The 25258-nt window shown below is 56.3% G+C and overlaps 9 protein-coding genes across 9 annotated transcripts; 2 read left to right on the top strand and 7 right to left on the bottom strand.

Moving 5' to 3' along the window:
- Positions 1-886: 886 nt before the first annotated feature.
- On the bottom strand, positions 887-1687 carry GMORB2_1023 (uncharacterized protein; the record flags this gene model as incomplete). Its single annotated transcript, XM_035463006.1, has 1 exon — positions 887-1687. The coding sequence occupies one exon, from the start codon at positions 1685-1687 to the stop codon at positions 887-889; it is 801 nt and encodes a 266-aa protein (XP_035324430.1).
- Positions 1688-2220: 533 nt separating this feature from the next.
- On the top strand, positions 2221-3762 carry GMORB2_1022 (DNA excision repair protein ERCC-8; the record flags this gene model as incomplete). Its single annotated transcript, XM_035463005.1, has 1 exon — positions 2221-3762. One exon carries the CDS (start codon positions 2221-2223, stop codon positions 3760-3762), a length of 1542 nt encoding a protein of 513 aa, XP_035324429.1.
- A 196-nt stretch (positions 3763-3958) lies between these two features.
- GMORB2_1021 (autophagy-related protein 5) lies at positions 3959-4986 on the bottom strand (the record flags this gene model as incomplete). Its single annotated transcript, XM_035463004.1, has 2 exons — positions 3959-4414; positions 4537-4986. Coding segments are annotated over 2 exons (906 nt in total), but the record flags the coding sequence as incomplete, so codon positions are not given.
- A 454-nt stretch (positions 4987-5440) lies between these two features.
- GMORB2_1020 (Membrane-associating domain) lies at positions 5441-6073 on the bottom strand (the record flags this gene model as incomplete). The annotated part of the gene is made up of 2 exons (XM_035463003.1): positions 5441-5665; positions 5801-6073. 2 exons carry the CDS (start codon positions 6071-6073, stop codon positions 5441-5443), a joined length of 498 nt encoding a protein of 165 aa, XP_035324427.1.
- An 879-nt stretch (positions 6074-6952) lies between these two features.
- Positions 6953-9035, bottom strand: GMORB2_1019 (Acyl-CoA dehydrogenase, middle domain; the record flags this gene model as incomplete). The annotated part of the gene is made up of 3 exons (XM_035463002.1): positions 6953-8600; positions 8664-8880; positions 8939-9035. 3 exons carry the CDS (start codon positions 9033-9035, stop codon positions 6953-6955), a joined length of 1962 nt encoding a protein of 653 aa, XP_035324426.1.
- A 1390-nt stretch (positions 9036-10425) lies between these two features.
- GMORB2_1018 (adenosine deaminase CECR1) lies at positions 10426-12263 on the bottom strand (the record flags this gene model as incomplete). Its single annotated transcript, XM_035463001.1, has 2 exons — positions 10426-11359; positions 11440-12263. The coding sequence occupies 2 exons, from the start codon at positions 12261-12263 to the stop codon at positions 10426-10428; spliced, it is 1758 nt and encodes a 585-aa protein (XP_035324425.1).
- Positions 12264-13791: 1528 nt separating this feature from the next.
- GMORB2_1017 (5-oxoprolinase (ATP-hydrolysing)) lies at positions 13792-18104 on the bottom strand (the record flags this gene model as incomplete). The annotated part of the gene is made up of 3 exons (XM_035463000.1): positions 13792-15640; positions 15715-16973; positions 17055-18104. 3 exons carry the CDS (start codon positions 18102-18104, stop codon positions 13792-13794), a joined length of 4158 nt encoding a protein of 1385 aa, XP_035324424.1.
- Positions 18105-22777: 4673 nt separating this feature from the next.
- GMORB2_1016 (uncharacterized protein) lies at positions 22778-23090 on the top strand (the record flags this gene model as incomplete). The annotated part of the gene is made up of 2 exons (XM_035462999.1): positions 22778-22921; positions 23016-23090. The coding sequence occupies 2 exons, from the start codon at positions 22778-22780 to the stop codon at positions 23088-23090; spliced, it is 219 nt and encodes a 72-aa protein (XP_035324423.1).
- A 737-nt stretch (positions 23091-23827) lies between these two features.
- GMORB2_1015 (endonuclease III) lies at positions 23828-25249 on the bottom strand (the record flags this gene model as incomplete). Its single annotated transcript, XM_035462998.1, has 2 exons — positions 23828-24329; positions 24477-25249. The coding sequence occupies 2 exons, from the start codon at positions 25247-25249 to the stop codon at positions 23828-23830; spliced, it is 1275 nt and encodes a 424-aa protein (XP_035324422.1).
- Positions 25250-25258: the final 9 nt, after the last annotated feature.

The following is a 25258-nucleotide window of genomic DNA, read 5'->3' as shown; positions in this document are numbered from 1 at the left end:
CTAGCCGATCAACGTTGCCGCTCTCAACTACTACAACTACGGGGCCACCAATACTATTCTCAAACGACGACGATGCTACACTCCGTACTCCACGGAGACTTTTTTTTTCTTTTTTGCTGGCCGCACTATCTCGCTATCCCACTGTATTATTACTTGTTACTCTGTGGCACCGTGCATATTACGAGAAATCTGCTTTATCGGTATTATTATTACTTTAGCTGCCATCACCATCTATGGACTTGACTGAGCCTCGCTCGCTCGCCTGCTCGCTTGCCCTCACGCGTAATAATATTCGCCCCCCCCTTCCCCCCCCTCCCCACCCCTGCCTGTCTTGATCCAGGGGGTAGATGCAAGTAAGTATCCGTCGAGTAATTCGTCGAGTTCATGTTGATTGTTGTTGGTTCCCTCCTTCTTCTCCGTAGAGCCGCCGTGTCGCATTGGGCACGCAATGCTGCTCTGACCCGTTGGCTCGAGAGTATTATTAGGATTGCTTGACGCGATGCAGAGAATGGTCGTGTACATGTAGTGACGAGGGTTGACTATTCCAGGCGCGGCGGAACCTTGATATTGTCAACATCGTTCAAGGACCCAGGAGAGCACCAGAGGCGGCGGAGCAAAAAGCCCGACGACGATGCTGCTGTCGTTCAGATATTAAGATGATCACAACATCGTAGCCTTCCTAGTATCATTACTACTACCGGTGATATGCGTGTCTTATGCGTACTGTACAAGCAGTGTCTGTTTGCGCACGTGCGTATGTGTTGACGTCGAGTCCCCTTCAATCTCATGCCCGACACCGGCTTGCGATCGTCCCGGAAGCAAACAGAGCCATGGGAGGATTTGCCCGAGAATTGCTGTGCCGACATCATGGTTTCTCATGGTACTGTCATCGACGCTGTAAATCGATAACCTCCTCCACACCTGGAGCCAGTAGTCTTCTCCGCTTACGAGTCGTCACGCCGGCTCCGACCTCTTGTGCTTCTCGTCCATCATTCCCACCATGATCATCATCATCGTCGTCGTCATTGTCGTAGTCATCGTCGTCGTCGTCGTCGTCGTCGTCGTCGTCGTCATCTTCATCGGTAACGTCCGCCTCGGTAAAGACCAGATCCCCCTTCCGGCCGAGGATATGGCGACTCTCCTCCTCGAGAAGGATACCAAACGCCAACAGGGCCGTCTCATCCATGCTGCCTTCATCAGCGACGTGACCGGCCACGACGCCGCCGCCGCCGCCGCCGCCGGGATGGGAGGAGGAACGGCGCCGCATCGCGTAGAACTTGCTGGCGTAGGAGTGGACGGCCTTGAGGAGATCGCTGTCGGGGAGGCCGCCGCGACCGCCGCGACCCAGCCGACGCTCGTTGGCGTAGTAGATGTCGTGCTCGGCGTAGCGCTCGGGAGCACCGCGTCGACGGAAGAGCACCTCATCCGGGCCCAGGGCTGCGCTGCGCGTAGAGCTCTTGACTTCGCCGTCCTTTCCGTCCCCTGGCCTCTTCTTCCTTGCTGTGATTCTGCCTGTGGAATGGACCGTGTCAGTATCATCTGTTTGTCTGCTCGTTTGCTTCCTCTGCAAGGAAGGGGGTGGGCATGATGAACCTGCTGCTGCATCGTAGACGGTAGCTTGATGCCTATCGCGCTGACCGTACTCGTCTCCTGAGCTTTCCGAGATGCCATCATCCGAGCCGGACATGATGCCTGCCTTTTTGCCGTCCTTTCCTTGAGTTCCGACACCTTTTCTCTCTGTTGCGACGTGTGGTTTTTTTCAAGAGACGTGTGTGTCTGGCCTACCCGGGGGGTTGGTCGACGTGATTCTCATTCCAACATTTCTCCATGCAACTTTAGCTTGGCCGCTCTCAGAATCAGAGAGGTGATGTGGGCTGGACAGGGGGAGCCCGAGAAGATGAATCGGTCCATATATAATGGATGGTGATGCTTTGGAGAGAGGTCAAGTCAAGAAGAAAAAATCATACCAAGAAACTGTATAAAAAAAAAATCGGCTTATGCTATGACGTCGGGGATTGGTGGGGCCTTTTCGCGACGCCATTCAAAGTAATCTGTAGATAGTAGTATCATCCAACTCCCATCTTCCCAGCTTCATCATCATCAACCGTATTTCCTTATATCAAGCCTTCTCGTCTAATTAATATACAGAACTCAACAACTCCCTCACACAAAAAAAAAAAGAGGGGAAAAAAGACAGCAGCAGCTGCGCAGTCCAGATGAATGCAAGCGTCTCTCCTACTAGATCGCGAAACGGGCGACGCGCCACCCCACGCCTTGTCGCAGACATTCACCAGCCAGCTCCTCCGGTCGTTCGCGCCAGCTCCTCAGCACCGCTTCAACGGCGACGCAACCCTGTCCGACGATGAGTCCGAGAACCGACCGCACAACATCCGCGCCCACGGCGCCGGCGTCAGCAGCCTGGCCGTCGAGAAGTTCGATGGACGGATCCTCGTGTCGGGCGGGACCGAGGGCGCCATCAAGATCTGGGACCTCGAGGCTTGCGGGGCCACGCAGCACGGCACATATACCTTCCGACCGGCCAGTACGATAGCTCGATGCCCCCCGGCGGCAGCAGCGAATAATTACAGAGTAGGATCAGGAGCGGGAGGAGGAGGAGGAGGAGGAGGAGGAGGAAAGGGAATGGGCCACACGCACGGCATCACACATCTCGCCTTCTACCCCTTCGACCCGGACGCCTTCCTGTCCAGCTCGTACGACAAGACGCTCCGGCTATGGTCGACGGCAACGTCGCAGCTCTCGGCGTGCTTCCACCTCAACGCGACGATATACTCGCACTCGACGAGCCCGGTGGCCGACCACCTGATCGTGGCGTGCGCGACGCAGCACCCGCACGTGCGGCTGGTGGACCTGCGGTCCGGGTCGGCGGTGCAGGCTCTCGCGGCGCACGGCGGGCCCGTCCTGTCCACAGCGTGGAGCCCCCGGCAGGAGCACGTGCTGGCCAGCGGCCACGCCGACGGCCGGGTGCGCGTGTGGGACGTCAGGCGGGCGGGCGGACCTCTGGCCCAGCTGGACCAGGAGGACTCGCTAGGGGTGGTGCACCGGTTCGAGCACGCCGCGGCCGCCGGCGCGCCGGGCCCGCCGTCCGTGTCGCGCGCCTCGGCCCAGGCCCACGACGACGCCGTCAACGGCCTGGCCTGGACGCCCGACGCGCGTCACATACTCTCCGCCGGTCTGGACTCGCGCATCCGCATGTGGGACGCCGCCACCGGCGCGAACACCCTCACCGGCTTCGGCTCCGCCGTCCAGAACCGCCACGCCAAGACGGCGCCCCTGATCGCCACGCCGCCCTGCCTGTCCGACCCCCGGCGCAGCCGCCGCCACGGCGACGTGCTCTTCTGGGCAAACGACCGCGAGATCCTCGTCCTGGACCTTCACGACGGCAAGGTCGTCACCCGCCTGCGCAGCCCCGGCGCCGCAAACGTCAACCCCGTCGGGCCGGGCGGCGCCGCCGAGATGGGGAGGAACCGCATCTCCTGCCTGGCGTGGCGCAGTGCCGGCGGCGGAGGGGCGTCGGTCGGCCCCATCATGGGCGGCGGTAACTCCATCGGCGCGCTCTACAGCGCACACCTCGACGGGCACATCCGCGCTTGGATGCCGCAGGTTCCCGGTCCAGATGACTTTGACGAAGACGACGAGGCTGATGATGTGGACGGGGACGAGGAGAGCAGGAGGAGGAGGAAACGAAAGGCCGTTGACGACGCGTATAGAAGTCTTATGGGAAAGCAGATTACATTTACCTAGGTAACGTGTATAGAATAAAAAGTTGGAAAGAAAGAAACGAAGAAGAAAGAAAAGAGGAAGAGGGAAACACCAGAAAAAGGCTCCTGATACCATCTATGCATTCTAATCCGTAGAAGAAGGAGAAAAAGATGAGAAATGGAGAAGAAAGGTGAAGGAGAAGAAGAACGAGATAAGCATCCGTTATGGGATGCAGGCATCACACTCTCACCACCAAGCATAGCCATCCATCAGGGTACGCTGCCTCCCTCATCAGATCCCCCAAGGGGGCATCGAACGGCACCGACGCACCGTGCATGATGACGCTCGCCAGCACGGGATCGCGGCTGCTCGGAAAGAGGTCAGGCATGAGGCTCTTGAGGGCCTGCCCCAGCAGCTGCGGCCTACGCGTGTCACGCACCACGGCCGGCACGGGCGCCTGGAAGACCCTGAATGAGCCGCCGCCGACCGACTTGCCAGGCTGCGTCTCCGGCGCCTCGGGGATGTACACCCTCAGAGGCACATGCTTGAGGGCCGTGGGCGCATCCAGCAGACGCGTGTTGATGCGGTGGAAGGCAGAGTGGTCATTGTCCACGACTGCATGCCACAGTTGCGTGGTGTGGTCTTTGGACATCTTCATGATCTGATTTGCATTTCCGTTGCGGATAAAATCGGCCTTTTTTTTGGGGGGGGGGGGGAGGAAATAGAAGAAGATCACACAAGAAGCTCGTCGTCAGCATTCCTCTTTCATGTAGATGGCATTCCTATTCCAGGATAGATGAGGTGGCAGGAAAATACCTCCTTGACGGCATTGAGAAAGGTATCACCAATGTCCCAGCCCACACCCTCATTCACAGTCAACCTCCACGGCAGGGAAGGCTCGTACAGGTCGACCAGGAGTCCCACAGCTAGATTTCGCAGCTGCACATGCTCAAAGTGGAAGCTGGAGCAGGGGGCGCCACCGAAAAAGGCCGAGAGGCGCGGGAGCAGGAACGCGAGGTAGCTGAGGCGGGGGACGCTGACGATGAACGGCGTCGCCGGGAATGAGGCGTGTGTTATGTGTAGAGGAATATGGGCGTGCCATAGGGCCGAGGTTATCGATGAGGACATCATGCATGGTTCGAGATGGACAGAGAAGAGGAAAAAGAGAGCTGCGTGAGATCGGTTCTCCTTCTCTCTCGAGATTGATGGCAGCACGGGGGGGGGGATGTATGATGGGAATATCAACATTCGGAGAGACGTCGTTGGAGCTGGGGTCAAGTCAAATGGTCGAGAGAGAGAGAGATTCGATCTGCTGACGCATATTATTATTCACACCCCTCATGTCCCTCAAAAATCACTCCTCTACTCCTTCACATAACTGAACCGAGATGCCTGAATTTAGACAGACAGTACAAAGAAAGGGTGGATATTCAAAGTGAATACTAATGAGGAGAAAAAGGAGAAAGAAAGAGAAAAAAAAATCAAAAAATCCGTCAATTCACAACGGACTTGATAACCCCACACCGGTACAGGAACCCAGGCTACCAAGCTATCACGAGAACCCCTCTACAGAACAGCAAAACAGCAGCACAGCACCAGATCAAATCAATCCGCTCACATCACCTCTCCCCACTCACATAGACACACGGTCTCTCCCTCCCCCCGTCCCAGCTGCAGTCGACATGTTGCAGCCAGACTCGGGAGTCGCGGCGAGAGCCGGTCACGCGTAGCTCCAGCGGTGCCAGCGACGGCGCCTCAACCCCGCCATCTCAGACCTGGCCACGCGTTTCTCCGTCCAGAAGAATCCGATGATGGCCGAGACGAGCCAGACGAGCGCCGATAGAAAGGTAAAGGCCACGACGGCCTTGAACTTGCCGCAAGGGTCTCCCCTCAGGGAGATGTTGTCCCAGTCGAAGGCGCCTCCGCAGGCACCCTGATCGAGTTGCTGTTTTTTTTTGGTGCGTGTGAGTGTCAGTCTCTCTCTCTCTCTCTCTCCTCTCTCTTCCAATCTAACCCCTGCAGAGTTGAAGGAAATCATAAAAACAATAGGGAAATTGGAGGGCAGGGAGGTCAGACGTACATCAACCAGGAGCCCAAAAGCAGCCCACCAGCAGAGACTTATGATCAGATCAGCATGCCAGTGCGTAAACGTCCAAGAGAGTGGTATGAGCCGCAGGATGGAAAGCAGGATGGACAGCCCCGCCACGACTTCGGTGTAGATGAAGCGTCCCATGCTCCAAGAATCTGCGCCGGCGTCTGTCCAGGCGTCGATGATATCACCGTTGACGCCGGCGACGACGGCTCCGAAGCCGATCTCGGCTATGCGGAGGATAATGCTGGCGATGCGCTCCATCTGTGATCGTACTAAGGGAAGTCGAGTGTTTAAAACGTTTGGATCTTTGATCGAAGGAATGGATGTTCTATATCTGCGTAGCTTGGATATACAAAATAGGGGTATATATATATATATATGTGTGTGTGTGTGTGTATAGTAAAAGAAGCTGTGTATAGTAAAAGAAACCAGATAGGATCTGACCTGACCTGACCTGACCTGGCCAGAGTGTTGGGCAGGAATCCATTATAACCTCATCCCTGTACTCTCCTATATTGACACACAAGAAGAAAGCAGAAAAAAGGAGAAAAAAAGAAAGAAAATAAAAAGGGAAACAAACATGCACCGGCAACACGGCCTATGAAGTTTCATACCACTACCACATCCACGGGAGTAACATGTAACCAGCACCAAACAGGTTTTCATACCCTTGGTCAAGGGGAAGGGTCGTTGGGCCTTTCCCTCCCCCCAGATCATAGTAGATGTAGTCATTCGCGGAGATAAAAGTGAATTGTATACATGGTACTACGGAGTAAAAGTACAGGAGGAGGACGGGAAAGTCCCCGTGGCTGGTGTTGATAATGCTGGATTGTATGAGGTCACGCCACCATTGTTCATGTCCACATGAAGTGCCACGTAGGGCGCGTCATCCACTCCATGTTTCTCTTTCATCTTCGCGACCAGGGTGTATCATCTGACACTCGCTACTGTCAGTACTGTTGTTGACATCAAGACTCAAGAAGAATCCGGGTGGTGCATGAATCTGCGGGGTGGACGGATCGGCGATTCGACAAGGGCACTTCGTCATGATTGATTGGGTGTCAAGTTGCCGTCGGCAGCGCCACTCCGTACATGCATGCGCAGCTCTCCGTACATGTGCATGGGACGCTGAAACCCATGTTACAGTCTGGCGGGTGTGCTTGACAGATTGGCGTGTCCTCGTCCGTAGACGATTTCCCAGTCCCTCCGGAGCAAGTCGGCAGGAACAGAGGAAGACGGAGTCTGTCGGACCTGGACCCCAAACTTGCTCTGGACAGAACGCGTAAACACGTCCCGGGAAATGCTATTCCCGTCGCGGCTGGCGTCCAGATCAAGCAACACGGCTATGAGGATCTGTGCCACGTCCCAGAGCACATCTCTCGCCTGGCCTGTCAGATCCGCCTGGCTGGTGGTGGTGATGCGGTCCCGCACAGCGCGCCACTCGCGGACCGGGTCCCAGGCACCCCTGGTGCTGTCATCATCGTGGGAGCCCTGGGATTGGCTCTGGGAAAATGAATGCGCATTCGTGATGATCTCCTCCAGGGCATCGAGAGAATCCTTCCCCGCTGCGGGGTGCTTCAGGGCCCGTACGAGATCCGTGCTGAGGACATCCGTGGTCCCTTCCCATATGGGGAGGACGGCGCAGTCCCTCCAGATGCGCGAGATGTTGAGGTATTCCTGATCAGAGTTGTCGAGGTAGCCGACTCCGCCGAGAGACTCCATGCAGCCGAAGACGATGGACAGTGCATTCCTGCACACGTACGCCTTCGTGATGGGCGTGAGCACCCGAAGGAGCGCCGCGGCCTGTCCTGCGTCGTCTGGCGTGAGCACGGATAAGGCGGTAGACGCAGATGCCGCCCATCTGTCGCCGACCGTGGCCTCGTGCCCCGCATCGGGATGCTCCGAGACCCCCAAGACGTGCGAGGTGAGGAAGGTGAGAAGCATGAGGCCTCGGTGCTCGACCACCATCCCGGACAGCGTGCGCATGTGCAGCGGGCTCTGGTCTAGCCGGGCCCTGCCGCGCCTCCCCGTGCCAATCTCACGAACCTGGGCAAATGCCTTTGCGATGTCGATCCCTCTCGAGGCGTAGCCGACGGCCGTGACGGCTGAGTGGATCCTCGTGATGCTTAGGATGGTGCTGATTTCGTGGATGCCACGGCCCTCCTCGCCGACCATCCAGGCCCTCATACCGTCGAGGACCAGCTCAGCCGTGGGGAGGGACCGAGTCCCCACCTTGTTCTTGAGACGCTGGATGCGGACACCGTTGAGACATGTGCCGTCGGCCTTCTCCAGCCCGGTGGCCGTCACCGCCTGGGGATCGGGTACGCGCATCGGCGCCATAAACGTGGAGAGGCGACCCTCGGCAGTTCGAGCCAGGAGCACCGTCATGTCGGAGTCGGTGGCCGAGGAGAACCACTTGAAGCCGCTGATGCTCCAGGGACCGAGGCCCGAGGTCTGGTCTGGCATGTGCCTGGCCGTGGTCTCGGTGAGCGAGACGTCGCTGCCCCCCGTCCTCTCCGTCATCCACTGCCCGCTAGTCCACGCCACCTCTGGGTCTCGAGACGTCAGGCGCCGGTAGGCGCTGTCGAAGGCTTCGCGCTGCTCGGGTGTAAGTCGCGATGCACGGCTGGGTGTGGTGAGATGGAGCTGGAGAAGACGGGCGGCCCCGTCCTGCATGGCCGATGGACAGGTGACGTTGGCGCAGGACGGCTCCCACAGATGCAGACGGAGGAACTGGAGAGAGCGTGCAGATCGACCAAGATCGGTGTCGTACCCCGTCGCGATGAAGCTTGGCACAGCCGTTAGGGACGTGGAGAACAGGGAGCAGGGAGAGATGAGACGGATGGCCTACCCCTTTTCGATGCCGAACTTTTGCAGCTCCCGCCAACCTTGTCCCGTGATGAGCTCTCCGGACCACTGCCCGAACGCCTGACGTCCCGAGCCCTTGAGGTACGGCTTGTTGAGCTCAGCATCGGTGATCCAGGCGAACACACGGTCGGAGATGACATCCCGGCCAAGAGAAGCCACCTCGCTTTCTACAGCAGACCGTACGTGGTCGGGAAGAAATACTGCTGCACGGTGAGATGGAGATGGGCCGGACCGGTACACGAGAGAGGTCCTACTTACGCGTGAAGCACCGTTGATACGTCTCATCATAGAAATGATTGTCGAGGACGGGTGGTTGCTGAAAGAAGCCCTTGTCTGCGCCAGAGGGTTCCATCATGTCGGTTGCCAGGATAAGACAGGACGAGGATGAGGAGAGGGAACGGTTGGGAAGCCAAGGAAAGACTCCATTCTCAGATGGCCCGATGGACATATAATACATGGGAGGTGTCAATATCACATCCTCCCCCCTCTTTCCCTATCATCCGAGGTCTACCGGTCCAAGTCTCATGGGGGAGGGGGGGAGGGGGCGGGGTCCGCTACGAGTAGGTGTAGGTGAGGAAGGTATTCCGCCCAGGATGATATTTCCGCTCATGACTCCATGACTTTCCACCAAGAGCAAGGAGCGCATCTCCGCAAATGCGGGGGAAAGAGTAGAGTACTAACAACGGGTTTTCTCATGAGGAAAGGCTTAAAAAAAAGAGGAGAGACCCGGGAATCCCGGGGGTGGGGGGACCAGGGATCTAGTAGATGTTGCGTTGTATCTGTCACGTAATTCGGTTGTGGAGGGCTCATACTTTTTCCGCCGTTGTACTGGTCGGGAAAAGCAGAGCTCGTCCCGTGCGGTGATTTGGCAGGGACGATGTCAGATCTGTCACGATGGACGTCAGGGTCGACACAAGAGCAAGACCGTGTAAGTGGAATGGCGAGGTTGTCAGTCAGGGAGAAGATATCAAGAGATGGTCGAATAACGCAACGCTCACGTGAGGACGAGCACCACAAACACTGCTGACTTACATGTAAAAGGTAGGTTAGGTGTTATGTGATGTCGAGGTACTTGTCTTTCTTCATTGCTGTGGTGTGCGACTCGACGGTTTGATGGTCGAGTCCCGCTTACCTAAGCTATGGGATGATATGCTATGACATCTGTAGTACAACAAGTTGATGCCTCCATAACCGAATTTCGTGACAGCAACGGTCCTGTGTCTGTGCACAGTACCCTCTGTGAGGACACATCTATGGTACAGGTGCTTATAGAATACCAGGTCCACGGCTGTTCTCGTATGGAGGGAGGACTGCTGTACACACCAGTCGGAATAGATTCCGCGGGCCATGCAGTCGCATCGATGCCAACACCATAGCGTCACATCGAATCGGACTATTATTCAAGTTGGCTGACGTATATAAGAGAGGGGAACTTTGTCCGGTCAGAATACTGATACATGTACATGTTGTACGTGTATGGGGATTAGGCTGTTGTTGGGTGAAGAAGCAGAGCGGTTATCCGGCGATTCATGCGTTTTCCCAGTTCCGTTGAAGGTTCGGAGTACTCCCTCCCCGCCTTTCCTTTTCCCCCCCTCCTTTTTTTCCCCCTCCTTCCTTCTCTTCCCGTATCCGAACAGTCCATGCTTGACAAGATAGACAAGCGTGGAGATATTTGAAAAGGAGGAGGAGGGAGAGAGTGGAAAGTATCAGATCCGACCATGAACCTCCCAGATCTGCATCTCTGACTACTGGGCGCTCACATCTCCTGCCCTGTCGTCCTCGGCCGGACCGAGCTCTTCGTCAAACTCGGTCACGATCCAGAGGCAGAACGCCTCCCACTCGACTTGCCATTGCCGCAACCTCTCAGCCTTGACGCCCTCGCCGGCGCTGGCCTCCCTGACGCCCTTTACCCAGGCACTCTGATCCTGGTCCTCGAACGACGCCCAGCGGACGCTGTTCTCGGCCAGGCTTCCGAGCCCGGCGAGCCCCAGGTTCTCCCACCCCTGTATGGCCTGCCAGAAGTCGTGGGACATGCCGGCCGTGTTCTGGCCCATCATGGCCGGGTCGTCGTTGCACAGGCAGCAGGGCACACCCCGGGCCAGCAGGGCGGGCAGGGGGTGCGCGAGGACGGAGCTGCACAGGCGCAGCACCTCGTTGGAGATGGGGCACGACTCGACGAGGATGCGCTTCTCCTTGACCATGTCGACGAGCAGCGGGTGCTTGTACAGGCTGTAGCCGTGGCCGATGCGCCGCGTGCCCAGGAGGATGGCGTCGAACAGGTTCTGGTCCGTGTCGGACCCGTCGCCCAGCGTCTCGCCCGCGTGGAAGAAGAAGGGCAGGTTCACGCCCTCCTGGGCGCACTGCTTGCGGAACCAGAAGAGTTCCGGGAGCAGGTCGACCAGCGGGCGTCCCAGGTCCTCGGCCCCCACGACGTCGTAGCCAGCCAGCAGGTGCGGGAAGGCCATCTTGGTGGCGATGCAGTGGTCCATGCTCTCGACCAGAGGCCGCGTGGACGAGCTGCGCAGGCTGGTCCAGATTGTCGTCAGACCCCAGAAGCCCTGTCCCTCGGGCGATTCCTTGAAGCGCGTGATCTCCTCGTCCAGCACCTCGAACATGTGCACGTAGTCCTTTTCCGGTGTCTCCTGTCTATCGCGGCAGTAATTAAGCGGCCACGTAAAGCTTTTGGTTGGTTTGCCGCGTCAGCACCGGCCCCTTCACTCGTCTCAAGCCGGTTCGTCCCCGTCCCGTCGTGAACATACCGTAGTTCGGCCCAGTTTACACCGTCATCCTTGAGCTGCCTCATCAGCCGTCTAAGAAAGGCACGGAACATGGGCTCGTAGTGGATGATGGACGCCACGACGACGAAGCACCTGGCAAACTTTTCCCAGATGGCATCTATCCCGAGATGGTGGTCGTGCGAATCCTCCACGTGCAGAGTGCACCTCCCCTTGAGCCAGGCCAGGAACCCTGCTCTCCCCCGAGGGAACCCGTCCGCCACGCTGGTGAGCAGCAGGAACCGTCCCGGCTCATATCCGCTCTGCCACATGCTGCCCTGCCCATCCGCCACCACTTCCCGCTCGCGATAGCGAAACTCGACCCTGGAATTCTCCATGGCCGTGGCGTCCACGAGAGGCCTGTCGCTGCGCATGTGCATGCCCGGCATGGACAGGAGCTGCTCCAGCAGGAAGTCGAACTCGACCATGGCGTCCATGTGGGCGTGCAGCAGGGCCCCCTTGGGCATGCGCCGCATGATGGTCCACAGCTTGGTACTCTCCATGCGCTCCTTTGCCAGGGGGAACATCATCCCGGGGAACACGGTGCTCCTGCCGGCCTTGTCGCCGTCGACCTGACCGCTGCCGGGCCGCCAGGTCGTCTCCATCTCGCGCGAGCGAATGGCGTCGACGATGGCGCATGCTCGCCGAGCAATGGGCGTCATGGACGCGCGGAACGCCGCATCCGACCGGGACGCCTTCTCCTGCTCGATGAGATTGGCTCGCCCGGCGAGGTATTTCTGAAGGAAAGGGTCTGATGTGGACGGTATGTCCTGGGACACTTCGTCCCATTCTTCCTGGGTGAGGGGCATGGCTTGATGTGCGGAGGTTGGAAAGGTCGAATTTCAGCCTGTGATCGATGACGCAGGCGTCAAAGTCGGGAGGTTGGATCTTGGATCTTGGTATTGTTCTCTCTTCTTCATGTATTTATTTCTCTATCTCTTCAATTCCTTCACCCTTCATCACCTTTAGACATTATGAGATGGAGGGGCTAAGATGATGCATATCGTGAATCGCGCGCGGGGCAGACATCCACCGGAGTTCGGGGTTCAAAGGGCTACGGTACAGTTCTAAAAGACAAAAGTACCCCCCCCCCCCCCCCCCCCCCGGTGCTCGTATGACCCTACTCTCTCACTGCCTCGCTCGATACATGTAATATGCACGAGGAATGTATGGAAATAAGAAATAAGGAGTAAAATGCAGATAGCTAGGATGATTTGCTACCTACCGACGCCCTGTATCAGATGGTACATCCAGAAACATATTCAACATACTCCAGCACCCCGCCTCAGTGACGTCGCACTCTCACCCGACAACGTCCCCTCCATTCACGCAACGGAAGACTCAGAACGCACAACAAGAACACCATAGATGGTGGGACGTCGCCGTGGCAAACCCAAAGACGACAGACTCTACCAAATGAAGCTAAGAGAGGCAAAAATAAAAGGAGAAAAAGTTCACGAGTCGGACCATTCCGAATTAGAGAAAGAAACAGAGCAAGGTTGTTTAGCCTCCCTCCCCTCTGCCCCCCGGGCGCCCTCCCTCTCTTTCTTTTGCAAAGGGAGCCAAGCCATCTAGCCACGTATTGACGGTGTCACTATATCGTCCAAAATGTTTCGCAGGACATGTCACCCTCGGCACCGACAACAGGGTAGTCTCCAGGTCCGGCAAACGCCGCCGGAGAAGCAGATGCCCTGATGGTGGCCTTGGACGCTGGCATTACCGTGGCCCGCGTGTACCGTGTGCACGAGTCCCCCGACAACAGGAAGGTCTACATCGAGATGGGGCATATCCTAGACACGCATCACTCGACAGGCTATGGCACGACATGACGGAGCGAACAGAAGCTAGACATGGCGTACCAGCTGCGCGGCATACTTCAGAAGATGAGGTCCGTCACCCCTGACTCCCTCCCTGCGACGGTCTCATCAGCGCCTGTGACGGCAAGGAAAATCCATGACGTGAGGTACATATCTATACATCACACTCCTCCCCCGCTTGCCGTGACGAGGCCGCATTCAATCAGTTTCTGCTCTGGTGGTAATATCCCACCGCGTCATCCCGCTATACGGGACGCATCCGCCCAGAGACTACGGACTGGTCACCACATTGTCCTCACACACTGCCGCCTCTCTCTTTTGCGATGTGATCGTCGGCGGTGGCGGTGGAGGCAGAAGGATCGTCGCCGTCGTAGGCTAGGGGAGGGAGAAGTCGTAGCTGACGTTCTGGCGGAGGGAGGTTGAGTTACATGTGTTGGCAGGTTGGGAGACGATCAGTCGCCAATGGACAGGACCTTGATACATAAGAAATATTCGTTCTTCACACCACGTGCATGGAATATTATACCTGCAGCGCGGCATCGTCCCTTGCCGCACCACTACCCTTCCTCCACCCATCCGTATGATCAACCGTGTTCTTCTCCAGGCTGTCCTCCCCAACTGGACCCCATCCTCCACCACCAGGCGTACACACGATGATACGATCGCCAGCCTTCATGGCAGCCGAGTTCTTGGCTCCAAGGTTGATATGCCTCTCCTCGTACTCATCTTCGCCCTCGTCCTCACGCTTGCTCTCACTCTCTGCAGCGGCAGCAGCAGCAGCACCACCACCACCACCACTACCACCACTCTGCAACTCCTTGAGCGACTTCTGCCAGTCAGCACGCTTGACCCGCCTCACCCACAGGTTCAGACCGCACTCGCCGTCCTCTCCGCCGTTGAGACCGTAGGGGCGGTACACGCGCCTCTCGCTGAGGATAGAGACCTGCAGGGGGATGCGGAACTCGATGTCGCGCACGACGCCGTCGCCGCCGCGATGCTGGCCGTTGCCGCCGGAGCCTTGGCGCAGGGAGAACTCGCGCAGGATAACGGGGTAGCGGCGCTCGAATATCTCTGAGTCGGTGATGCGCGTGTTGGTCATGTGTGTGTGTACGCCGCTAGTTCCTGCCCAGTACGGGCCGGCGCCGCTGCCTCCGGCAATGGTCTCGTAGTAGCCGAAGCCGCGGACCGTCTTCTGGCCGGCCTGGTTGCCACCGAAGCCAAACGTCAGGTTGTTGCAGCAGCCCTGGCTGGCGGCGCAGGCCTCGAAGGCCTTGAAGATGACGTCGGTGATGCGCTGGCTGGTGAGCACGTTTCCGCCCACGACGGCCGCGCCGGGCGAGGGGGAGAGGAGCGAACGCGGCGGGATCTTGACGTTGATCGGGCGCAGGCAGCCCTGGTTCAGCGGTATGTCCTCCGATATCAGGCAGCGGAGGCAGTAGATGATGGCGCTGAAGGTGATGGCCTGGGGCGCGTTGATGTTGCCGTAGACCTCGGGCCCCGTGCCGGCAAAGTCGAACTCGGCCTCGCCCTTCTCGGCGTCGATGCGGATCTTGAGCCTGATCGGGCTGCCGTCGTCCATGTGGTCGACGGCCGAGAGGTCCTTGCCCTCGAAGCGCTTGTACACGTCCTTGAGGAGGCGCCGCACGCACAGCTCCGCGTTCTTCTGGATGTTGACCATGTAGAACTGCACCGTCTCCTCGCCGTACTCCTCGATCAGCGTCTCGATCAGCGAGATGCCCTTCTGGTTGGCCGACACCTGAGCCCGCAGGTCGTTGATGTTGTCCGCCAGCGAACGAGACCCGCTGCAGCCCGGGTGCTTGGCCGGCTCGTCGTAGAAGAGCTCGACGACGCGCTTCTCGTCGAACTTGCCCCCGCTCACCAGCTTCTCGCTTGGGATCGACGCCCCCTCCTGGTACAGCTCACGGGAGTGCGGGGGCATGCTGCCGGCACTGATGCCGCCAATGTCGGCGTGGTGCGCACGCGAGGCGGCGTAGAAGAGAATCTTCTCGCCCTTGGCATCGAATGCCGGCATCAGGAGCGTCACGTCCGGCAGGTGAGTGCCGCCGTACGAAGGGTGATTGGAGATGATGACGTCTCCCTTCTGCAGCCTCCCCTTCCAGATCTCGGCCTGCTGGCGTACGCACGTCGACATGGACCCCAGGTGCACGGGGAGGTGCGGAGCGTTGGCCACGAGACCGCCGCTGGCGTCAAAGATGGCGCACGAGAAGTCAAGGCGCTCCTTGACATTTGTGCTGACGCTCGTCTTCTGCAGGGCGCGGCCCATCTGCTCGGCAATGGCCATGAACCGGTGGCCAAAGATGCTGAGCATGATGGGGTCGGCCTCGCGATCAACCACGTTTGTGTTGGTCCTGTTGAGCACAGTTAGCAAAAAAGAAGAAGAGAGAATGATGTGTATCGGCGCAAGTTGGAGGAGGTTCCTTACTCCTTGGCAGTCTCTTCCTCAATGTCAATAATGACATGCGTACCGGTAATAAGCGCATTAGACTTAGGAGGCACCACAATAGTCTGAGTGCCATCGGCAAGCATGGCAGGCCCGTTGACGACGTCGCCGATACTGAGACTCTCAAGCTTGAATACGGGGGTCTGACGCCTTCCACCATCAAAGTAGACCTCCTGGCTTCCGTGCTTCTTGTCCTCGGTCACAGCCTGCTTCCTGATCGACTGCAGCTGCTGGTCGACAGTCTGGTCCTTGTGACGGAAGCTCTTGCCGATACCGCGGATGCGCACGTCGTCGACAATCAGGTCCCGGTCGTCGAGGTTGAAGCCAAACTCGTAGCGGTGCTGCTTGACAAAGGCCTTACCAAACTCCCAGTCCTTTCCCCCGAAGCTCTCCTTGGACTCCTCCTCGGTCGGCTTGACAATCATGAGCGCCGACTCGGTGCCGCGGTAGCGAATGTTGAGGTACTCCTCAAAGACAATCTCGTCATTCTTGAAACCTTGCTCGTTGAGGGAAGCCCGGGACTTGTCCTTGAGCTTCTGCATCTTGGCCTGCAGCTCACCGACAACCTTGCCGTCACCCTCCCTCCAGACCGTAGACTCGGGCTCCTGCCTCTCGTCCACAACGTCTGCTAGGGCCATGCCGTAGGCGGACAGCACGGAAGAATAGCGGTGGACGAGGATTTGCCGGATCCCCAGAGACTCGGCAATAGCGACGGCATGCTGCCCGCCGGCGCCTCCAAATGTCGCCAGTCTGTGCTTAGACGTGTCGTGCCCCTTGGCCTCGGTGATGGACCGGATGGGACGGGTCATGGCCTCGTTGGCAACAGTTAGAAAGCCAAAGGCCACCTCGTCGGCCGTCATGTTCTTGCCCGTTTCCCTGTTGACCTGGTCGGCCAGCTCCTGGAGCACGACTCGGCTGGCCTCGGGGTCCAGGCCCTGGTCCTCGTTCTTGCCAAAGATCTTGGGGAAGAACTCGGGGAGAAGACGGCCGAGGTACAGGTTCGCATCTGTCACCGTAGCCGGACCCCCCTTGCGGTAGCAGGCCGGGCCCGGGTGAGCACCGGCCGACTCGGGACCGACGACGAACAGGCCGTTGCGGAAGAAGAGGCGGGAACCGCCACCGGCGGCGACCGTGTTGATGTCAAGCTGAGGGGACTGAATCGTCACACCGGCCGTCGTAGTCTCGAAGACGTGCTCATAGCGGCCCTCGCCGTATCGAGAGACGTCTGTGCTAGTACCTCCCTGCAAGACAGTATGTTAGCAGCCAATGTATGCATGCATCTTCCGAGTTGCGGGAAGGGGCAAGAGGAGATGAATTCTCACCATGTCGAATCCGATGACGGGGACCTTGGTGTTTTCGTCGTACGAAGTAATGGCATAGCCGACAACACCACCTGCCGGTCCCGACAGGATAGCCTTGAGGCCGGAGAACTTGTCGACGTCGACGAGGCCGCCGTCGCTCTGCATGAACTCGCACCTCGTGCCGCTGGCACCGTCCTCCTGCTGGACACTACGGGTTCCCAGGCCGCCAGCAAATCCCGATTGGAAGCCGTCAATGTACTTCTTGATAGCGGGGGTGAGGTAGGCATCGGCGCAGACGGACGTGGCTCGCGACACGAGCTTGATCATGGGCATGAGCTCGTGGCTCAGCGAGATGTGCTCGAAGCCGATCTCCCTGGCGACACGGCCAACGAGAGCCTCGTGATGCGGGAAGGTGTAGCCGTGCAGCAAGCAGACGGCGATGCTGCGGATGCCCTTGTCGTACACGTCCTGAAGCTTGGCGCGGACCTGATCCGACTGCGCCCTCCTTAGGATGCGTACGGTCTCACCTGAGAGACCACGGACGAGGTCCTTGCCCTCGGCGCCGGCGCCGTCGTCGACCTGGGTGACGGTCCTCTCCGGGTCCTCGGCGTAGTCCTCGAGGGTGACGCGCTCGTCAATCTCGACGACGTGCTCGTATAGGACGTCGGGCTTACGGATGGCCAGGTCAAAGATCTTGGGGCGGCTCTGGTTGCCGATGGTCAGACAGTCCTTGAAGCCCTCGGTGACGACGAGGGCAATCTTCTCGCCCTTGCGTTCCAGCAGGGCATTCGTGGCCACGGTGGTACCCATGCGGATCGAGTCGATCTTGGACGTCTGCAGGGGCTCACCACGCGGTATGTCCCGGCCCAGGAAGTGACTCATGATGCGCCTGATACCCTCAAGAGGGGCATCCTTGTAGTTGGCCGGGTCCTCGGACAGGAGCTTGATGATTATCTCCTCGCCATTGTACTCGCCCACACAATCGGTAAAGGTACCGCCTCTGTCAATGGCAATACGGACGCCCCGGACTTTGGGCGAGTCCGTCGTTGTTGCTGTTGATGCCGCCGCCATGGTGGGGTTTGTGAATATTGGTGGGGGGAGGGGTCGTTGTGAGGTGATGTGTATCACCGCGCTGGAAGGAACGAACGCTTCAAATCTATCATGTAGCCCCACACTCAAACAAGATTTTTATTTTTATTTTTTCGAGAAGACAAAAACAAAACAGGGTGGGAGGGTTCGGTGGGAAATATTGATTATAAGCAAACGAAGCAAATAAGATTCATCGTTGAAAAAGAGGATGAAGGTTCTATATAAGATATTCGGGAACTTGGGTGTTCGGTAGTTTTCGAGTTGCCGGTCGGGATGATCTAGGGTTTGCCGATCTGGGTGCGGAGGTCTAAAGCCGGGCAAGTCGGGGTAGAGGACGGCAAACAGCCGCCAGTTGCTTTACTGGTGCTCTATCTGACGGTACGTGCTTTGCAATTCTCCCATGTTCGCTCTAGATTGCAACATTCTCAGTCCACTCATAGGCGACGGTCGTGTTGAAGTCGGTCGTAGGCTATAACGCATTCGCGGCAAATAATCAATCGCCGCATCCAACTTGGAACATGTTGGTCGCATTATTGTGGAGTATATAGATTACATGTATTACTATTACTAGGTATTATTTGACATGGCTAATACTCCGTACATATATATATTATATACACTTGACAGGAAAAGTGACGCTGGGGAAAAATTAAAGAATGTGGCTCAGCTCTCCGTGGTAATGTGGTTGCATAGCAGTATGAGTTGTGAAAGGTACATAAGCTACAATCTGCAACCCAGTCAGCATCGATCCGCCTTCGTGGCGCTTAAAATCTCGAACAGCTCAAGTCGTCTAGGTGGTTAGGGCACCACGTTGTGGTTTATTTCATACCGGAACCGTGGAAACCTGAGTTCGAGTCTCAGCTTGGGCACATTTTCTTTTTGCATTTCTTTTTTTCCCCCGCACTTTGTGGACTCTTGCCATACCCTACAAATGAACAACTGTTTCCGCATCAACGCCCAAAGGCAAGACGAAAGAAGAAGAGGGAGGGGGGACTAAATGTAGATCAAACTGGTTCGGAATCAAAGTATTCTGCTGTTACGAGTAGGTTCATCGCCATATGATAATCGATAGTATCACGACGATATGCATTGCAAAATTGATGAACATGCATCGGTACCGAGCAAGAATAATTATCAAAGTTGTAAAAGGGCCAAACAACCTAAAAAAAAAAAAAAAGTAACACGTCAATGAGGCTTGAAGAATCAGTCATGTCGGCACCTAAAGAGTGACGTGGAGCAAATACACTCATGCCACGCCAACAAAGGGGAGATTTAATACTTCCGGTACGGGTCCGTCGTTCCGTCGTACGAGTATGTTAGGGGAAGATGTGATGTATCTCTTGCTGGGAGGGAACGGTGAAGGGGGTTGGCGACTGGAGTCACTAGAGTGCTAATACGGAGTAATGATACATAAACGTGGTGATGATGATAGTTTCCGGCTGACGACGATTGCCAAGATATCGAGGAAGAGGGAACGTGGACCATGGTAATCTGTAGAATGACTTGGTAATACATGATAATCCTTACTGCTTCAAAACTTGTAGTAGTATTTTATTACTTGTAGCAAATATTTCATTACCTGTAGTATCATTACTTACAAAGACCCCGGTAGGTCTATGATGAACAGGTATGTATACTCGGTATATGTTATATGTAGAATAAAGTACACGTATTCCATGCTTACTATTAGTATTATGAGTAGTAATAATCAATACCACCCTGACTATTTATTAGTGGGCGTGGTAGAGAGAGGTAAGGTTCTTTGAAGAAGATGGACGTGCGGATGCGGACATGCGTCAGCGCCACACACGGTACTCCCTCCATCTCCATCGTCCTCCCCCCAGCCCAGCCTTTTCCCGATCGGATGAGGGGGTGGTAAAGACTGCCTCTTGTCTGGCGGCGGCAACACAAAGGCACACACAAACTTATCGCATTGGTACAGTGCAGTGCAGCGCGTGTGCTAAGTCACGGCGTCTAGATCCCATCAGTAATGATTGCCCATGTATGTACATTGCATACGCTCATTTGACTTTTATTTATTTTATTTTATTTTATTTATTTTTTTCTTTTGACTTTTCTTCTTCTTTTCTTCTTCAGATTTACTCTGATACTCGGGTCAGAGATAGGGATCGGCTCAGGACACAAGCCATGCGTTTTTCCCTTTTCCAACCATTGACGCGAGGTGGCTCATATAGTGCCAATCTGGGTATATCATCAGCACAAGATCCTAGTCGAATGGTGACACCGTCGTGCCGTTATTATCTCATGTCTACGTCTTCCATCCCCGCGCGGAAAAGAAGTCGGCCTATGGCATGAAAATATCTAGCAAGATCGAGGGGACGGGTGTAGATAGACATCGTGCTCACGTGCGGGACCACCAAGACACACACGCATTCATTCCGAATGCATCATGTTCTCATATCCGCCTGTGTCCTTCCCCCCCCCCTCCGCCGACGTTGGAAAAAAAAAGTGCGACGGAGGGGATGATATACTGATTTCTGCCCGAAGGATAGGGACAGACGGGAGAGAACTGCACAGCACCAATGGACATAATGGCCCGGTGGTGGGGGTGATCCCGTAGACGGTTGGTTGCATTTGCTTGGTAAGATCGACAGCGGAAAAGTCGTGGTGTGTTCATAATTCTCTCCCCCCCCCCTTCCTCCTTCCTCCCCAGTTTGGTCGGGGAGAGCCGTTCCGTTTGTTTGTCACTATACGAGAGACAGAGACAGAGAGGCAGAGACAACACTCGTAGCTGAACTGATGGTCGGCTGAGGGAGGAGGGAGGAGGGAGGGGGGGAGGGGGGGGGGGGGGGGGGGGGGGGGGGGGGGGGGGGGGGGGGGGGGGGGGGGGGGGGGGGGGGGGGGGGGGGGTGAGATGAGAGAGCAGAGAGAGAGAGGATTGCGAAGCGATGGACCGACAGCGCGGGATGAGCGACGTCACCGCCTTGATTCTCACACCCCTCCTCCTCCCAAACGCCTTTGGACCGCTTTTGGACCGCTTTTGGACCAAGTTCCATATCCCGGCAGAAATGAGAAACGAGAGACGAGGAGGGCCAAATGTACGGTACCACCATCCCTACTACTCATACCGTCACAATCGTATTACTAGAAAGTCGCAAAGCATATACGTATTCGATGTCATCTACATTGTGCAGTATGGAACAGAAGAACGATGACTACCATGACCACACTAAGGAGATAAGAGTCCACTGTGGCTTGGATGATCCAGCTGAATTCGAGGGTTTTCCAAATAACGAAGAAAAGAAGACTCCTATCGACTCGTCGGATTGGCAATTGGCCCGGAAAAGTGTTGCTCAGTTTTAGATTACCTAATCTGGACGGACGAGCCGAGAAGGCGCGGGAATGGCTCTGATTGTGGCGAGGCTGAATTTTTTGTTCTTTTCAAAAAATATAAAATAAAATAAAAATCATCATTACACGTTCTGCCATGTCAGTAATACATGTACTCACTCGTTAGTAAGATGGGGTAGAAGGCGGCGGACGGCGGCAATACCGACTTTAGGGGGTTTTTTTTCCCCTACTCGTGATACTCGTACTTACTAATACTAGTGCTTCCGTATTGCGCTCGTAATATTTCCACGAGATTCCGCAGAGGCCGAGAAGTGGCCAAAAAGTCACTCCACTGGCGTCCCGACGTCCGTGGGGGGGGAGGATGTACTCATCGCGTGGGTATCCGTCGTGCTCTTGTACTAAGAGACTAATACCGTACTGCCGTAATGCTACTTTGGTAACCATTATTTTGCTTACCGTGATATTACCCTCTATTATCCTCAACTTTGAACTTTGACTCGTTACGTTACGACATGTATAACAAGTGATTGCACGGAGTTGTATTACGTGGTAAAACACACAGAACAACATACAGAGTTGATGATTTCCCCAACTAGACGCACATGTATTGGGGCGCCATCGGCTGTTGTTAGTGTTGTTGTTGATGTTGATGTTGTTGTTGATGTTGAGTGGGGTGTGTACATGCTGTACATATATATATTACTTGTACATGTATACTCGTACAATTCTGTATCTGTAATACCGTACGAGGTATCATCGTCGTATATGGACAAGGGTTAGAGGGGACCGGGGGGGGGGGGGGGGCGCGGAGAGTAGAAATAAAAGGGAGAATAAAAAAAAAATAAGAAATATATATATATATAAAAGGGGGGCGTGTGAAAGTCGAAGCGCTTTTGCGTCTAGCTGTACGGATGCCCCGTACTTTGGCTCCATCGCTTTGCTGCTATGGTGGTGGTGGTGGCCAGGGTCCTGATTCAAGACATGTCACTCCAAACCCGCCCGCCCATTATGTTATAAGGGGACCGGCTGACGCACCCTCCGCTGCCGCCTTTTCGGCCTCCTCTCTTCCTTTTTTTTTCTTCCTTGCTCTTTACTTACCCCTTCAACGTATGACGAACGGATTTCAACTCTTCCTTCCCTAATTTATAAATACGACGAGATAATTCTTGGCTCTCGAAGACGTATCCCTTTGAACTCTTTTTCTTGTTTCGAAATTACTCGACACCTTTCTCCATCTCCCCCACCGCCTTATCTCACGGGAGAGACGACATAGACCTCCGACCTCGGCTGCAAATCACACACACACACACACAATCAAAGTCACAACGACAACAGACGCAACCATGGCTGGAAAGAGACTCCGTTGCTCCGCCAAGGAGTGCAGGGAACCTGCTCAGCGCATCGTCGGCGACTGCGGCTTCTGCCAGGGTCACTTTTGCGGAAAGCACCGCCTCTTGGAAGACCACAAGTGCAGCGGTCTCGAGGATGTACGTCTTTTCCCTTCCCCTCCCTTCCTGACTTGATATTATCACCCTATAGAGAGAGAAGCACGGAGCTGACGAGATTGTGCCGACACCGCAGTGCAAGAAGCAATCTCATGAGCGCAACGCCGCCCAGCTCGAGTCTGAGCGAACCCAGGTCATCCGTGGCGTATAGTCGCTCTCCCTCCCTCCCTCCCTCCCTCCCTCTATACCAAAAGGGACCCTCCCCTCGCTTGGGAGGAGGGAAGTGCGACTCTTGTTCCTGTCTCGTCCAGCTCGACCGTTCACGACATGATGCAAAATGCTGCAAATACCACAGATGCCCACGACCGTCTGCGCCCGCCCGTCAGACACTCTTTTTTCTTCCTCCTTGGTTTGACAGCTTCACCTTGGTCTACCAGCCGGGAAGATATGGGTCAGCTCAACCGTGAATTGCAGTCTTTTGGTCGTACGGCATGTCGTGTGCTCCCCCCCCCCCCCCCCCCCCCCCCCCCCCCCCCCCCCCCCGAAGTCGTGCCATTGCCCACATAGAGTCCACTCTTAAATGAGACATCGCTCATATGAGCATTTTAGACCCCATGGTTCGNCCCCCCCCCCCCCCCCGAAGTCGTGCCATTGCCCACATAGAGTCCACTCTTAAATGAGACATCGCTCATATGAGCATTTTAGACCCCATGGTTCGTTCTCGCACACCGACTCATACTCATACAAGCAAGGTGGTGGACGTTGAACCCTGAGTCACGGTCCAATCCCCCGCGGCAAGTTGTATTCCTTCTTTTTTCTTCTATACAAATTTCTCTCTCTCTTCAATTCCCATGCGCGCGCGTGTGCGCTAGGACCGATGCGCCTATGTATTATTATATTGTCATACATGGTTATTACTGTATCGGGATGTGATGTGATGGGTTCCCATCATTCCGGTTCGGACTTGATGACTCTTCCCTCTTCCTCCTCTTTCTTGCCGGGGAGTACACTAGAACTAGCATCATCATCTCCACCACTACTGCTCCTCCTTCTCCTCGTCCACCTCGTCCTCCCCTCATTCACCTTCTTCCTGTCGGCAGCCCTGCACATGCCTCTCAGACCGAGCTCGCAGTCGCCACACTTGGACCCCTGAGGCAGGCAGACGCTCTGGCCCAGCCCGACGAGCAGGCCGTTGATCTCCCTCCACCGATCGTGCGGCAGCCACGACTGCAGAGACAGCCGCGTCTCCTCCGGCGTCCTCGTCTTGTTCCACCCCCACAGGTTGGTGATGCGGTGCACGTGAACGTCGACGCCTATGCCCTCCGTCCTGTCCCACGCGTGCGACATGCACAGGTATGCCATCTTTGGTCCCACACCTGGCAGGGACATCATCCCTTCTATGCTGTCGGGTATGTCGCCTTTCCATTCGTCTCGGAGGATCTCGGCCGTTCTTTTGATATATCTGTACACGCACATACATTGTCAACTTTTTTTTTCCTTGTTCCCCCCCTGTGTATGTTGGAGATGTATAAAGAATAAGAAGAAGAAGAAGAAGAAAAAGAAGAAATTGGGGGAGGGGGGGTAAAAGAAAACCCACTTGGTCTTGTTATTGTGAAATCCAACTGCCCAGATCATATGATTGAGCACGTCCGGCTCCACGGCAAGCACATTCTCCAGATTCAACCCTGGCGGTGCGCCCTCCTCGCAAGCCGGCAGCTCGCTCTTCAGCCGCGCCATGACCACGGCATTGACCGTGTCCTTTGTCTGGCTGGACAGCATCAGCGCGATGAGCGTGTGGAACCGCTGGTCGCGCGGGGACGCCGTCCGGTCCGCCAGCCTCTCGCATCCCATCGTGTCCACTGCTGCGCCGTACGCCGCGCCCCCGGGCTGTCGCATCTCCCTGACTACCTGGTACGTCGACTCCCAGTCCGAGGGGGGTTCCGTCGTCGCATCGCCAGTCTTGGGGTCCACAACTTTGCGCGCCGGTTTTCTCGACTTCCTCTTATTCTTCTTCTTCCTCCCCATCGAATCTTCTCCCTCTTCTTCCTCCTCTTCTTTTCCTTCTCCTTCTTCCTCTTCCTCTTCTTCCTCCTTCATCCTCCTCGCCTCATCCCCCTTTATCGTTGTGGTAGGTGACGACGCCACGCGTCTCCGTTTCCTGACAGGTATAGCCTTCGTCGTATCCGTGATCGCGTCTTCAATGTCGGGTGTCGTCGTCGTAGTCTCGGTACCGTTCCGAGTGGCCGCTGTCGTGTGAGCGAAGCGCGCTGCCAGAGATGAAGACCGCGTCGTCCGTCGCGGAGGCGACACCGGCCCAGACACTCGCTCAAACAGCTTGGCTGTGTCTTGGGATATTCTCGAGGACCGCATGATTGCGTA

This window comes from Geosmithia morbida, assembly GCF_012550715.1.
Source record: "Geosmithia morbida isolate 1262 chromosome Unknown scaffold_1, whole genome shotgun sequence".
NCBI lineage: Eukaryota > Fungi > Ascomycota > Sordariomycetes > Hypocreales > Bionectriaceae > Geosmithia > Geosmithia morbida.
This window is presented reverse-complemented; position numbering and strand designations above follow the sequence as displayed.